The sequence below is a fragment of the Primulina huaijiensis genome, chromosome 1, assembly GCF_012295235.1.
Source record: "Primulina huaijiensis isolate GDHJ02 chromosome 1, ASM1229523v2, whole genome shotgun sequence".
Taxonomy (NCBI): Eukaryota; Viridiplantae; Streptophyta; class Magnoliopsida; order Lamiales; family Gesneriaceae; genus Primulina; species Primulina huaijiensis.
In genome coordinates this window covers 14,835,439-14,850,633 of record NC_133306.1, presented here as the reverse complement: position 1 = coordinate 14,850,633, position 15,195 = coordinate 14,835,439, and the positions used below count along the sequence as shown (strand labels likewise).

General features: G+C 36.1%; 1 protein-coding gene across 4 annotated transcripts; it reads right to left on the bottom strand.

Annotated features, from left to right (window-relative positions):
* Positions 1-2,288: 2,288 nt before the first annotated feature.
* On the bottom strand, positions 2,289-14,572 carry LOC140981672 (ubiquitin carboxyl-terminal hydrolase 5-like). 4 transcript variants are annotated; one of them, XM_073448091.1, is made up of 13 exons: positions 14,243-14,572; positions 10,172-10,423; positions 8,071-8,215; positions 7,900-7,959; positions 7,705-7,800; positions 5,819-6,205; positions 5,246-5,386; positions 4,984-5,154; positions 4,422-4,679; positions 4,189-4,337; positions 3,497-4,069; positions 2,976-3,249; positions 2,289-2,734 (listed from the first exon to the last, which is right to left on the bottom strand). In XM_073448091.1, the coding sequence occupies exons 1-13, from the start codon at positions 14,359-14,361 to the stop codon at positions 2,588-2,590; spliced, it is 2,772 nt and encodes a 923-aa protein (XP_073304192.1). In that variant the 5' UTR covers positions 14,362-14,572; the 3' UTR covers positions 2,289-2,587. The 4 variants fall into 4 exon arrangements, with proteins under 4 accessions (XP_073304192.1, XP_073304196.1, XP_073304204.1 ...); XM_073448095.1 differs by having other exon boundaries at positions 3,497-4,048; XM_073448103.1 differs by lacking the exon at positions 14,243-14,572 and adding an exon at positions 8,683-8,852 and having other exon boundaries at positions 10,172-10,310.
* Positions 14,573-15,195: the final 623 nt, after the last annotated feature.

The window sequence follows — 15,195 nt, the reverse complement described above, 5'->3', positions numbered from 1 at the left end:
TACGAATATTTTAATACGTTGGCCAAGGCCCAGTTGACCGGTGAGAGTGTCGCTGGTATTCCCGCCGCCCAGTACTGTGGTTTTTTTATAGATGGATCCATCGCCCAATACGATTAAGAATACGAGTCACAATCACGATCTGAATTCAACAAACACGAACATGAATATGAATACGAATATGAATATGAATACGAATATGGATATGAATATGAATATGTTTATGTTGATATGATTATGTTTATGAAAAATGTTTAAGTTAAATTTGATACATCATTAGAAAATGTTTTTATTTAAAGTTTATGCATCATGAAAATGTTTATAAAAATGGTTATGATTAAAGTTTATGAATCTTCATGAAACGATATTTTAAGTACAAGTATTTTTCACTGTTGCATGTGATCTGTATTATGTATTACTTGTTATCAAGGATATGACGTGTTCAGTCTTTAGACTCACTATGTGTGATTGATGCAGGTGTTTATGATATTAATGTTATAGGAGGTCTTGATGGTTGACTTGACTGGACTGAAGATGCATTCGACCCGAGGACCAGCTCTTCTTGCTTTCCGCATTTATGATTATGATTTATGTTAACGATTTTTACGACTTTTTATTTATGCTTTTAAGGGATTTTGAGAGATTATAGTATGGGATGTATTTCTCAAATATATAGTTAATTGTTTTATTTTAAAATAGTTCCAAAATATTTTATGGTTCGGCCGAATGCTATGTGAGGTTTGAAAAAAAAAATTTCTAGCACGTTTTAAAGAAAAGAAAGTCAGACGTTTCAATATCCATACTCGAAGGTAAGCGGTGAATCCCCGACTACAATGCATCGGCTCCTATATGTTTCGACAAAACACCCAACCTTGCCACCTGATGACCCCATGAGAGTCGAAAAACAAGTCAAAGTGCAATGCTAGCACATAGAGTCGCAATGTTGTCCCGGGTCATAAGGACTAATGGTGTACAACCATAAACTAAGACGTTTCCATTCGATAAGTGAGAACCACTTGGAAAGTCCTATGTGGAGGGTTGTTCAGTGCACTCTACCAGGAGCACCTATCTACATGCTCGGACATCACAATGTCCCCTACCAATGAAACATGGTACTCACATCGCAGATACTAGTCTCAAACTCGAGCGGCCTATATCCTTCTTTGCGGCGGCTGAATCGACTAGGAACTGTTTAGAATATACAGTATTGCTAATATGAGTTTCATGATACTCATCATATGAGCATCTCATATTCTTTTAACTATTTGTATAATCAAGGACTTTATCTATGCAACAAGCATGGGTATACAGATAAAGATGTGCCAAAACAATAATTTTAAATATTATTTAAATAAAGATTGTTTATACATAGAGTTTTAACATGAACCATCGGCCAACACTTGGCTCGACGGGCACCTACTCTAACAGTTGGATCCTTTGCTACTTTAAAAACTCTCCAGTGAGGATTATTTTTTAAGAAACATTAAGAGATAGGAATTGGACATATACTGATGCTGATTGAGCATGATACATCCGGATATTGTACGTTTTCTGTTGGAAAATTTGGTTGCTTGGAGAAGTAAAAATAAAATTTGTTTGCTTGAAATAATGATAAGGCAGAATTCAAAGCAACACACAAGGAATATGTGCAGTTCTGTGGTTAAAAAAAGTTTTAATTGAATCTACCTGTAAAGCTATATTTTGACAACAAATCAGTCGTTAGCATTGCTCACAATCTGGTTTTAAATGATAGAACAAAACATCCAATTAAGGCTACCTTTTGAAGTTCAAGTGAACAAGTTGGAAATAAACCACAGTTTTGTGCCAATTTGAAAGAGAATGTTGATAAATGTATAAATCATAGATCATAAGGGATTGATTTAAGTCCCGTTATATATGAGATTATATATTTCCTTATTTTGCTCTTTCCTTTAAATTTAAATAAATATGTATTGTGTTAAGCAAAGAAGAGAAATATAATGAAACAACGATTTCTCTTGTTCTAGTTTACTTAGAATAAGAAAATAAGAATGTTTGGACATAATCTGAATAATCACACTTGAAGAATTATATAAATAAAAATTATTTTCTTCCTGTCAAGGAATGTGGGATTTTGACTTTTTATCTTCATATTTTACTCAGCAGTCTCATTCTAACCATTCTAACTGGACGAACTTCTTGCATGATAAGTTGTGAGAACTCACTTTCAACGTTACCGCGACTAATGATTTGTTACAGAGTTGGTTTCTAACTATACAATTCCATGACAAACACATTAAAAATTTATGAAGTGCTTTAAAGTTATATCATTAACATTAATGCATACATATTACACAAGTAAATTTTTTCCTCGACATAAAGGACTCATACGAGTTTGGTTAGTTCACTTTTCTATATTTCATAACAACATTCATTCCCAGGGGCAGAATCAACTATTGACTTGCTTTTGCTAACTAACCATTGCCTCTGAATTTCTGTAGAGTCTAAATTTCTTAATAATTTAGTACTACAAGGTAAGAGTCGATTTACAGGCAAATGGTGACCATCAAAACATGATGCCATGGGAAAGGTAAGTTATGGCTGCCCACCACTAAGTTGACTCGTTAGTTACAGAACATTTGTCACTGTTAACCTTTCTATAGAATAGAACGTATGCAGCAGCTGACTTCACGTCTTCTTCATTGATCGGTGCTATGTGACTGTCATCAAAATTGTACCACTTGTTTTCATCCAGAAGCTGCGCATAAAGTACACAAATTAGAAGAATCATCCACACTCGATTCTTTAAGATGTAAAAATAAAAACAGCTTCAGTGTGTCGAGTCTATACTTGACATACAATTAAGCATCTGAGAATGCTGCGTTGAACAGTAGAAAACACCCAAAGGAGTTGTGAAGTCAAATTAAAACCAATCCATTAATTAACGTGCCAAGACGCGATGAACATGGGAGTATAAACATAGAAGGAACATTGCAAACCTTAATGTGTGCAGTGTAATGCCCACTTCCCATGCTACCATAGTGATTTGTCAAGGCATAAAGTTCATAAATCTGTTTCTGAGTGTTGCTCTTACTTGCAACATAATTTGTCAAATCAAAGTCATGAATGGGAAAATTGACAAATGTGTCTAGCTTATGCTTCACAGATCGACTGTAAGAGAACCTTTTCAAATGAATGACAAGAACTTCAGGAAGCCTCCAAAGATCCAGCTTCTTACTAGCCTGGCGCCTCTCCTTACATTGAGGACAATACCTGCATCAAAACAAATGCAAATGTTGCAAGTTTGCGAGAAAGGCCGCTTTTCGAATATCTACTCATAATTTGAGAGAGAAGAAACACAATTTAGTCCATAATTTGGGGTGTCTTGGTAGACACGATTTCAATCTTGAACAAACATGGAGATGTTTTTATAAAAAATTGCAACCGTATGGCTGTTAAACAAATAACTAGTACATTAGAAGTGAAAGGGACATTGTAGTAAAGGAAATGAAGAGGTTACCACATGTCCTCTGGGACCAAGGGCTCTTCCCGTAGAAAAGATTCCAAGCAAGCATACAATGAGAGAGGTTCATTGCGAGCTTTCTTGCCTAAATGTCCATATTTACAAACTTCTGGTAGGTTTTCTATTTGGCTGGTATCATAGCTTCCCAGAAGCTTCTGAGACCAGTCAAAAAAAACAAGTATTGACATAGAGGATGAGGACAACTTAACAACCTTATCATCACCCACAGTTAAATCAATGCAAGCATTGTTTTCATCAACAAACTGCAAAGGAAGTTTCGGTAAGGTCACTGGTTTCGAACTGCTGCCATTTCCTTTTCTTAGATCAGCAGTATTAGCATCTGCACAAGCTTCTGAAATTCTGGCGGAATGAGATTCATCAAAAGTTGTCACTGATGCATTTCTAGAAGTAACAGCACCTGGATTTTTTGTTCTTAACATAGGTGAGAGCATTGTATGAACTATCAATTGTATATCACTTCTAGTAATTGTATCATCACACGAGATTGGTGAAACAAGAGGTGTTCCATAAGGTTTCCATCCAAGAGCACTCTGGGAATTTCCCGAACCCCTATAACATAGAGACCAAAGAAGCAATATCAAAGAGATGTAAAAGTAATGCTGGATTCTAGGAGAATAATATGCATGAAGAAATTCTTCAATGCAGACTCTATATTGTGTTTCACATACTGTTCTTCCCGCCTGTGAATCAATTGTAGGAATTTTGTGTTCTTCAACACTTTTGAGATCTTGTAGGCAGTAAGGTGATCATCATCTTTTATGGAAGATAATGATATCAATGGATCCTCCAGGAACCGGTAAATCAAATGGCCTCTTATCTAGAACAATGCAACAAAAAACTATTCAGGAAAAAAAATCCATGAAGAAATATGAGATTACCACAGAATTTATATTTTGCCAACCTCTGCAAGCAAGAGCTTCTCATTGATTTGCAAGGAACAAGCATTACTCAGTGCTTGAATCAAATCTCGGCAACGTCCCTGCTTTGGAACAGTAACAGACCACGCTGCTGGCAATGAACTTCCGTCACAGGTAAAAACAGTTACTGTCATATTACGAGTGGTTGCGGGCTGAAGTGGCAGGGACAGATACATGAAAGGATCAAATGTAACTGAAACTTTACTACATAAAGGACAGACTAGAGTTGACTTGAATTGACCCTGCACAACAAAAGTGAGCGAGTAATTCTAATGCCATAATGTTTTTAAAAATAAACACAAGAGACCAGAATCTATAATGAGGTGACAAATGAAAACGCTGGTAAAAGGTTTGTCACAGAAAATTACAGGATACAAAGACCAGAAGCAACAATGATCAAAAGGAACCATCATTTTCTAACAACAAATTGTGTTATAAGGATCTGAACATACCAAAAGCAGGGGCATCAACGAGGCATTGACAAACCCCACAAACAGTACAGCCACGAGGTTGAAGAAGTAATTGACCAGTAATACGATTACTTACTTGGCACACATCCACAATGATCGAATCATTTCGAGCAATATGATTTGCCCAATACTCATCAGCAACTTCTTCATCAGGCCGGCCATCTGCATCTTTTGATTTTATATATGGCTTATGTTTGACACGATTCAGATCTTCATGAAGTCCATCTAACAAAAATGCAAGAAGTTCCTGCACAAAAAAGACAGCGATATACTGGTTGACTGATGGTGTTCATCAATATCAGTATAAATTCATTAAAGCTTTACATAATGCACCGAACCTGTGAATCATGTTGACTGCATCCACTAAACTGTGGTGCAAAGCGAGCAAGCTTTGCTTTAAATGGCCTGGGCGCAACAGGTGCTCGCCCTGGTGCCCACAATTTTCTAAGTAAATCACCAAATGCTAAAGCAAGCTCACCCTGCAAAATATATCAAGATTCACAAAAAAGTGCATGTCAGAAGAAATCAATCAGAACACAGAATAATGCTAGAAACACGGTTCCATACACAGATTAGCACTAGCAGACAAATCCTTGTATTGGTAGGTAAAGTGTAAACACCGTCAACATCACAAAAAGTCCATTTAAATGCACACAAGATGTCGAGATTTAAGATACCATGAATTAGTATTCATTATTAAAAAATTAGTTAAAAAATGGATCTTGAGTGAATAACTTCCGTATGAGCTTTGTCACAAATGTATAGCAGAATTTGGATTCAATCCTTTAAAACTCAAATATTTATTTAAAAAAAAACTAAATGATTTCAACTGAATGTCTTACATATTTCGAATTAAAGCTTCGAAAATATGAGCATGTGTACTAATTCTTATCATTGCTTCTGAAACTTACAACCATGCCCAGAGGATTCACTCTGTTGATTTCTTGATGGTAATCTTCACGAAAATACCGCGCGAATTCTGGTGTATGAACAAGACACTGTATTGCACTGTTCATAAAACAAGTGTTTCCAAGATTCAACAGTCCAGTGAGACCACAAGAAGACCCCCTTGTACTAACCCCACTTGGTCCATATGCCTTCTCCATATTTAAATTTTGAGCTTGGGACAATTCTGCATTGCCATTTGTTGATGTGTATTTACTTGAAGACACAGCTTCGGAAATTGGTGCACTTGACTGTGAAGGTACAACAGCCACATTTCCGTTATCGACAGATCCGTTCTCCCGGATGGAATTCATGCCATCATCAATATTACTATTTACAACCTCCACCAAAATCTGTTCGGTCATGAGGAAAAAATCGAACATCAGAATATTGTGCCTATGTTACACTAAAAGACCACAGGCATCTATCAATCAGGTAAAGTTCTCAGCAAATAAAGAAATGGTTGACAAACATGATCATCAAGTCAACTTTGAATATAATGTTCAATTATTCAAGTTCCTATCATCCAGAAAAAAGAACCAAAAGACAGATAACTAAGTTGAACAAAGGGAAACCAAAAAAAATTCATTTGTCAAGACATAAAATACATGCAAAGATACAAATTTTTTTTTTCCTCTCTCAAAGATACAAAATTATATTATAAGGAAAGGGGAAACATTAGCAAATCAGGCACAAGCACCTTAAGGGCAATATAAAAATCCTGAGAATTCATAAAAAAACAAATCAGACACAAAAAGTATTTTACCAAGGCACTCGGTAATTTTTTTAAAAAAATACTGGGAAAGCAGAAGAAAAAAAATGCTTATAATTTTTAATTGAGCTAAACTAGTGCATCAAGAAAGACATTCTCGAAACTTCTACGATTCATCAGGAAGTATAAAGAATTACTACAGTAATATTTCTTTTGATAAATTAACATTGCATTCAATCAAAATATTCTAAAGATTTAACAACAGTCTATTTTTTGCCCGCAAAATAAATTTTACATTCATAGAAAGGGAGAAACATACGGAAATCAGGCACAAAAGGCACAAAGAGCAATATAAAAATCCTGTGAACTCACAAAAAATTAAATCAGACACAAAAAAGTATTTTATCAAGGTACTTGGTTTTTCTTTTTTTTTTTTTTTAAAAAAAACTACTGGGAAAACAGAAGAAAATAAAGGCCTATAATATTTAATCGATCTTAACTCATGCATCAAGAAAGACATTCTCGAAACTTCTACAATTCATCAGGAAGTACAAAGCATGTCCACTGTAATATTTCTTTCAATAAAATAACATTGCATTCAGTAAAAATATTCTTAAAATTTGTTAATAGTGAAACTTTGCGTTCATATACAACAAGAATATGAAAAAAAAAGTTGACAACCAATAAATTTGCAAAAATACCTTTAGAATAAAAACGCAAAACTCCACCCCAAAACCCAAATGTCATGCATGCCTACATCGACCAACAAGGACAATGAAAAGAATGGTAATCCGCTTCAAAGACTGCTTCATCAAAAGAACATAATATGCACACATTGTGTCAAAATTAAAAATTGGTAAACATATCAATTAACCCATAATAGGCGATCTGCAAGAAACTTCATGCAGAGTTGAAAACATGAGTTTCATTCAAAAAAATATTTCACATCGCCTCTCGAAACACTATGATTTATGCCGAACAAAATTATGACATGAGCAGACGATCTGAGCATAGATTTTTAAATGGGACATGTGAATATGATAGTTCAGCTTAAGGTCCAACAAAAAGCACTCTCACATAAACATGATTTTGACAGATATAGCAGTTACACAGAATAGGAGGTGAAACATAAACACCCACATCCTGATCCATCTGGATATTTGCATCATCGAGCGTCTTTTCCATGTCACTCATCAATGCGTGCTTTCTGAGACTGAAGTAATCCCAAATGTACACCTGAGCAAGGAAATTTATTCGAGTAAATTTATCATCATAAGTTTAAGAAAACAAAGACAATCGAGAACAGCGTAACAACATAAAGGGACAATGTCTTACTTGCTTCGAGTTAAGATCAAAAGTCTCATAAGCTCTTTGGTGAAGTTTGCCAATTGTTTCCTGCCAGATGAAAATCAGTGCAACAGATACTAAAAAATAGGCAACCATTGGGGAAGACGAATACATAAATTGTCTTATTCCCTTCGAGAGCGGGGAATACAACTGCGATACCTTTTTGCTTATTCTTATGACAGAACTGACACCTTTTGGCATCAAATGCAACTGAAGCCGTAAAGGATACACTTCTACAGACAATTCTGTTTGTGAAAGGCCAGTGCTGATAACTTTTCGGGCCAATACAGGACCACCTCCATACCTAAAGTCAGCAAAGGCCAATATTAAATCCCTTTTATATTAATCCGTTAATCTCACCATGGTTTACAATCGAACCTAATACAACTCACTCGCATTATAATGACATCAGAGCATACATTTGATTATATTTTATGGCAAACAAATATAGCTGACTTTTACATGCTTATATCCACAACGAAAGAAAACTTAGTTATTTCCACTTCTGGATTATATATTATATACATAATGAGCCCTAATCTTGAAGGGATGTTGCTCTAAAGTAGTATACAATTAAATTTATTTCTAACACTCTTCAATTCAACAGCTCAAGAGAAACCATAAATCACTTGAAATTGGAGCAGTTTAATTTCAGTTTACCAGCAAAACAGTAGTGGACTTTGTAGCCATAAGTCTCTTAAATATATTACATAAGAATCTGGCCAGTTTTACATAGCCTGTAAAAATAATGAATCAGGCATAAAGAATTACCAAAAGAAGAAACAAGCAGACAGCATCTTTTCAGATCAAGGCTCTCCAATCAATTGGTCACACTTAAGAAGAAGCCAAAGAAAATCAATAAGTTATCAGTGGATAAGTTCTCTTTTACCATTTTACCCTTCTCTCTTTCTTGCTCTCTTCGACTTCTATTCAAAGAGGAACTGAGAAAATCAAGACCATTGCATAGGTCGAGATACCGAAATTTAAAATTAAGCAAAGCAACCTAGAATCTTAAAATGTTCACATATTTCAGAGAATCCTTATCAAATGACATGACTGGAAAAATAGCTTTTCGGAGAAATAATTCTTTTTTAATTATCAGTCATGTTGCATCATAAACTGGACATGCTCAACTTAGGACAAACAAAATTGAACATTAAAACTTGAAATGATTAACGCTCCAAGTTCATGTAGTTTCTCAACACACTTTTTCCAACAATATGCAGCCAAAAGAAACCTACATGTTGCTTGTCTCTTAAGACAAGATGCATCGAAGCTAAGAAAAATGAGAGACGAAGAGAAATGGGACAAGTGAGAAACCACAAACGAGATACAATGCCACACAAAATGAACTGATTGCTAAAAGATGACTCAAACAACTGATATTTTTTCAAGAAAACGAGACAAATTGCTAACAGTTTTCTGCGGTCTTTGGGTGCAATGATCTTTCTTCTTTTTGCTTCTTTTCTTTAGAACATCTTTTTTACTTTGTGAATCTTATTGAGTGAGAAAACTAAAATAGTTTAAGTGATAGACTACAGGCAACACTGCAATTATGATGTTTTAAAGTTTCCATACACAAAACCATCATGACTATGATGGCAATTGAATAGTCAAAGATATTGGGAAAATCGGCATTTTTATAATTTTTCAAATAAGTTAATAGACCTTCAAGCAGGTATTCAGTGTACTTGCACAAAAGGAAAATCCAGCTTTGAGATAGAAACTTATAGAGAGCTACAAATACCGAACATCATGGGCACAGCTGGACAAGTACCTTAAAGGAACAACATTTAGTTAATTGCTAATTGGAAACATTGAGAAACACAGGTTTGGAAGTCAATTGCAAACCACAAGTTTGGATTGGGACAATATCTTATCCTTTGAATGTATGCTTTTATCATTCCGAAAGAAATTTGTTTCTTGGTAGAACCATAACAAATACATGTCAACAACCCACATTTTCAGAAATTGAATTTGGTGGTCATGGGTTTATTCCACCAAACTTTAGTTTTTACACACATATAACGACAAGGAAACCTTTCAAGAGGTCTTATGATAAAGACATTTGTCCAGAACACCAAAATAGGGCCAATTTATACTGAGAAAGAGATTTACTTTTGATAAGTATCTGTTTTCTCGCATAAATATTCAGGTAACTGTTTTAAATACATGAACAAAATATCATAGATGTGTGTGAACATATGTATGCATAACATGTTATGGAATGTCAGAATAAGTTAAAGTAATGATTACTCACCACATAGACAATTGATTCCAGACTTCTTGGGGAAGCAATATATAGTCGGTACCTTCAACTAAGGTATCATGAAGTTCAATGTCCATATCAGAATCCTTAGACACAGTTTCATCTACTAAGTCCGAATTGTTAATGCAAGATGGCCTCTTTAATGCACTCGAGCCAACTGACTCATGATTCTCAGAAGAAGATCCATCATTGACAATACTTGACTGGTTTTGGTTCACATATTCAAGCCAATCATGCCACCATCTACCAGCCAAAATTAAACAAGTCAAAGGAACATATTATTTTACCCAAAAGAAAAGAATGTCTGATCGGACTAAGCCTAATGAATGGAAATAACAAAATGGAACTTGTGAATTTTTTTGATGCCAAAATAGGAAAACACACAAGGGGCAAATAATTCCAAAGATCGAAAAATATGCAGCGAGGTAAAGAAAGGAATTTTCAGGTCATTCAGTTGAGTTTCTGCTACCTCAATATAATATAATAAAAAGGGAGACTCTGCTAGGTGCTTCAACTTTTTTAATAAGACCATAAACTAGTTCGATAGAAGCGGCCTCCCTGACGGATTTGACCAGAAAAAAACCCATTCACACAGTTTGTTAACAAGCCTTTTAGGGGAAACTGTAGCAAACTTGTGGATATCCATCAAGCCCATTCAGTGACATTTAATGGTTGGATACAAGAGTCGAGACAATAATTTTGATTGATTTCCCTTTCTAATAGTTGTCCACATCTAACTCAGACATTCTAAATGCATTCAACGTGATTATTATTACTGCAAAGTTTAGGGAAATGCATAACACAATCATGATTCGCTGTTGCAGGCATGAAATGGCCGGAACGGAGACAGTCGCTGAAGCAACAAAGTTCCTTGGCTGAAATTGTGAGAGCCCAATACTTAAGTTGGGCCCAGCCCATTTCCATTATATATTAAACAACCCATTTGATTTAAGGATAGCAGTATCGTTCAGTCCAGAAAGCTCTTCCCCTGCCTTGCAACTCGTCGCTTCTCTTCTGTTTCTGCAGCCATCGAGCAACGCCGCCTGCAGCCGGTTTTTTAGTGCAGCAGTTTAGCAATCTTCCCTCTTTCTATTACCTTCTTTCCTGCTTTGAATCGGTAGAAATCAGAGCTCCATTCTTCGCGTTCGGACAGCAGCTGCGTTTCATTTTTTTTGTCCAATTTGCTACGTTTCAGCTAGGTTTCCGGCGTGGGAACAGTAATTCCGGCGACATTTCCGACGAACTACTCCGCGAGATCACCGTTGTGCATTTTAGCCTTGATTCTTGAGGTTTTATCGTTGGACGAGTTCATTCGATAGTCCTTAAGAAATTACCGTGGTATTGTAAGTTGAAGTTGAGGTACGCTCAAACCTATATCATTATGACGTTTATATTGGCGTGTAAGAATATTCGGTGACTGTTGTTTGCTATTATGTGCATTGAATGTTTATTCTATTGCATTCATGCATTAATTGTATTGGCATAACATATTGAGCCTTGACTCCTTTGACGGCGATTTATGTTGATTCTATTTTATATATTGAGTCATCAGAGGGACGAGTGGGTTAGGATTAGCCACATTCCCAGATGACAGCTAGGGACGAGCGACTTAGCTACTCGCATTCTCGATGCTACGTGCGTGGACGAGCGGCGTTTGATGCTGCATTCTTGGCACGGGTGGCCACTGTTACTATTGACGATGCTATTCGTTTGGACTCCATTTGGTATCTGTTATTCCATTGTTACCATTCATGCATTGCATATCATTGCATTTCCTTGGTATTATTACATGTCTTTTATATACGTCATGATTTTACTGGTTTGTCGTACTGGGGTCCGACCCCTGTTTTTTTTTTATGTTGTGGTTGTTTTTTATGCTATAGCAGGTCATTCCAAGGGATTTGACGTGTCTGGTGGAGCGTCCGCGAGTGGTACCCAGTAGTCAGTTGGTTTGTGTCAGAGTTCCCAGATATCTATATATTATACTGGTTTGATACATTTGCCAGGGAGATGCCCTGTGTAGCTTTATGGTGATGTTTTTAAGTTGTTTTGGATTTTATTTGTGGTATTTTGTGTCTAGTCCTGGCCAGTGCTACGTTTCAGCTAGGTTTCCGGCGTGGGAACAGTAATTCCGGCGACATTTCCGACGAACTACTCCGCGAGATCACCGTTGTGCATTTTAGCCTTGATTCTTGAGGTTTTATCGTTGGACGAGTTCATTCGATAGTCCTTAAGAAATTACCGTAGTATTGTAAGTTGAAGTTGAGGTACGCTCAAACCTATATTATTATGACGTTTATATTGGCGTGTAAGAATATTCGGTGACTGTTGTTTGCTATTATGTGCATTGAATGTTTATTCTATTGCATTCATGCATTAATTGTATTGGCATAACATATTGAGCCTTGACTCCTTTGACGGCGATTTATGTTGATTCTATTATATATATTGAGTCATCAGAGGGACGAGTGGGTTAGGATTAGCCACATTCCCAGATGACAGCTAGGGACGAGCGACTTAGCTACTCGCATTCCCGATGCTACGTGCGTGGACGAGCGGCGATTTGATGCTGCATTCCTGGCACGGGTGGCCACTGTTACTATTGACGATGCTATTCGTTTGGACTCCATTTGGTATCCGTTATTCCATTGTTACCATTCATGCATCGCATATCATTGCATTTCCTTGATATTATTACATGTCTTTTATATACGTCATGATTTTATTGGTTTGTCGTACTGGGGTCCGACCCCTGTTTTCTTTTTATGTTGTGGTTGTTTTTTTATGCTATAGCAGGTCATTCCAGGGGATTTGACCCGTCTGGTGGAGCTTCAGCGAGTGGTACCCAGTAGTCAGTTGGTTTGTGTCAGAGTTCCCAGATATCTATATATTATACTGGTTTGATACATTTGCCAGGGAGATGCCCTGTGTAGCTTTATGGTGATGTTTTTAAGTTGTTTTGGATTTTATTTGTGGTATTTTGTGTCTAGTCCTGGCCAGTGCGGCTGTAGGATATGTGTTTGGTTGATTGTGAACTTGATGTTATTTTCGAGCGTATAATATTGTTGTTGTGTTTTGAAACTTTTGGGATGTCTTACTTACGGGAAGGTCATGCCGAAATTTCTGTAGGCCCAAATGAACGTTTTAAACTCGTTTTCGCTGTTTAGACCAATTAATCCTTGTTGTTTGGTAATTAAATATTAATTAAGTGCACGGGCCCTAACAGAAATGATGAATGACCTTAACACTGTTTTCTGAAGGAATCTCACTGACTTCTCTGCCATTCAGAATAGAACAGCCATCGTTGCTGTTCCAGAACGGTTTTTGAATTTTTTTTTCAAAATTTTCAATTTTTTTATTATAATTTTTTCCCATTAAATATTGTTCAAAATTTATAGGTCTTTGGTTGTTATTTAAAAAAAAAACTGTGACAGTTATTGTGACCGTTCCGAGAATGCACGCGGAACCATCGATACAATCCATTTAGTTGAAGACCGTTGACGACTACCACAACCGTTTCGGACGAACCTTGTCAAGTCCCATTGAAATTGATCTTAGATGTTCTTATATTTAAGTAACTTAGCATATTCGACGTCTAAATCCACAATGTGTAGATATAAGCAAAGTAAAAACCAACTCCATTCCTTTCAGTTTGCGGATATTTGTAAATCCAACGGTAATAGAAGTTCGAAACCACTAAAATGAACTCCGTATTGAAAGGCAAACATCAGCTAAGCACACTGATGAAGTGGAAAACCGCAAGGTCAGCACACAAGTACATCTTTTAACATTCAGTTTCGCCGTAATTAACCACATTTACCAAAAATTGACAATAAAAACGACACCAATTAAAAATGCCGACAAACAAATAACTTACACTATTAAGCACTTTTAAACCCAAAGCATTTTTTTCTGAGAAGAACCGAAGTTAAAAGGTTAAAACGCATATTCAAAGACATCATAGACTAGTAACGAAAAATAATCAATGAAAAAGAGAAAATTTAAACAAATAGCTAGGTTTTTTGAATATGTCTCATACACTAAATAGTTTCAGAGTAATACCTTTGAGTGATTAAATAAAAATTATCGCCGGATTTTGTTTGTGCTTCGGCGGCAACAGTTATATCTCTAATGCTTTGTTTCTCTCCCTCGGGCGTCATCTTCTCCGCCACCTCCGCCATTTCTCAACCTTTTTCTCTACGCAGAGAAATTGAACAAAAATTACAACCAAAACTCCTTTTTCTCGTGAAGAGGGGGCCCTGAAATTAAACTTTACAAGGAGAGCAAGTATTTTTAGCGATGAATTAAATCCCGGAGCGTAACCAGTGTGGAGTGAAGTCAGTTTTCTCTTCCATTGGTGAGGAAAGGTTTTGGTTTATTTCCCTTTCTTTTCTTCTTCTTGTTTAAATGATTTTGACTTTATATAAAACAAAATAAAAATAATATAAAATTGTAAACTTTTCTAAAAAAATTCATTATTTATTTGAATTTTTTTTAATGAATTGATTTCATTAAAATGGTAAAAAAAAAAAAAAATAGTTAGTCTACCAATACACTGGACATCTCCAGGAGATAAACGAAACCGACAACAACAATTCGAACAGTAACAATGAAACAACAAGTACAACACTTAAAAGCAATAAATCAAGTCCTTGGCCTTCAATTGGAAAACATATGAGAGTGTGAATCTTAATCTTCTTCATAATGTCGTCCACAATTGATACTTCGTCATCAAACATAACCCTATTTCTCAGATTCCAAATAAGGTAGACCGTCGCGGGTAATGCCATAGCTCGCATGCGTGAGATGGTAGAGTTACCTCGGTAGGTAGTCCTAAATGCCTTTAGAACCACAACACTTGATCCCATGAGCTTCTTCATGTGTAGCCATTCCCGCACACTGTTCCAAATACATTTTGATATCGTGCAACCAAAGTATAGATGTGCAATAGATTCTTTCGCCATGCTAAGCGTAGCTGCCTAGCCGTCAATGGAACCCCAAGATACCGAAAAGGT

What these genes read in the sequence shown, in the direction of transcription:
- LOC140981672 (XM_073448091.1), bottom strand. Translation starts at nt 14,361, where the DNA reads ATGGCGGAGGTGGCGGAGAAGATGACGCCCGAGGGAGAGAAACAAAGC. An exon ending in TTTTATTTAATCACTCAAAG is followed by an intron (nt 10,424 to 14,242) that starts GTATTACTCTGA and finishes TTTGGCTGGTAG; the next exon opens with ATGGTGGCATGATTGGCTTG. An exon ending in ATTACACTGCACACATTAAG is followed by an intron (nt 2,735 to 2,975) that starts GTTTGCAATGTT and finishes CTTTATGCGCAG; the next exon opens with CTTCTGGATGAAAACAAGTG.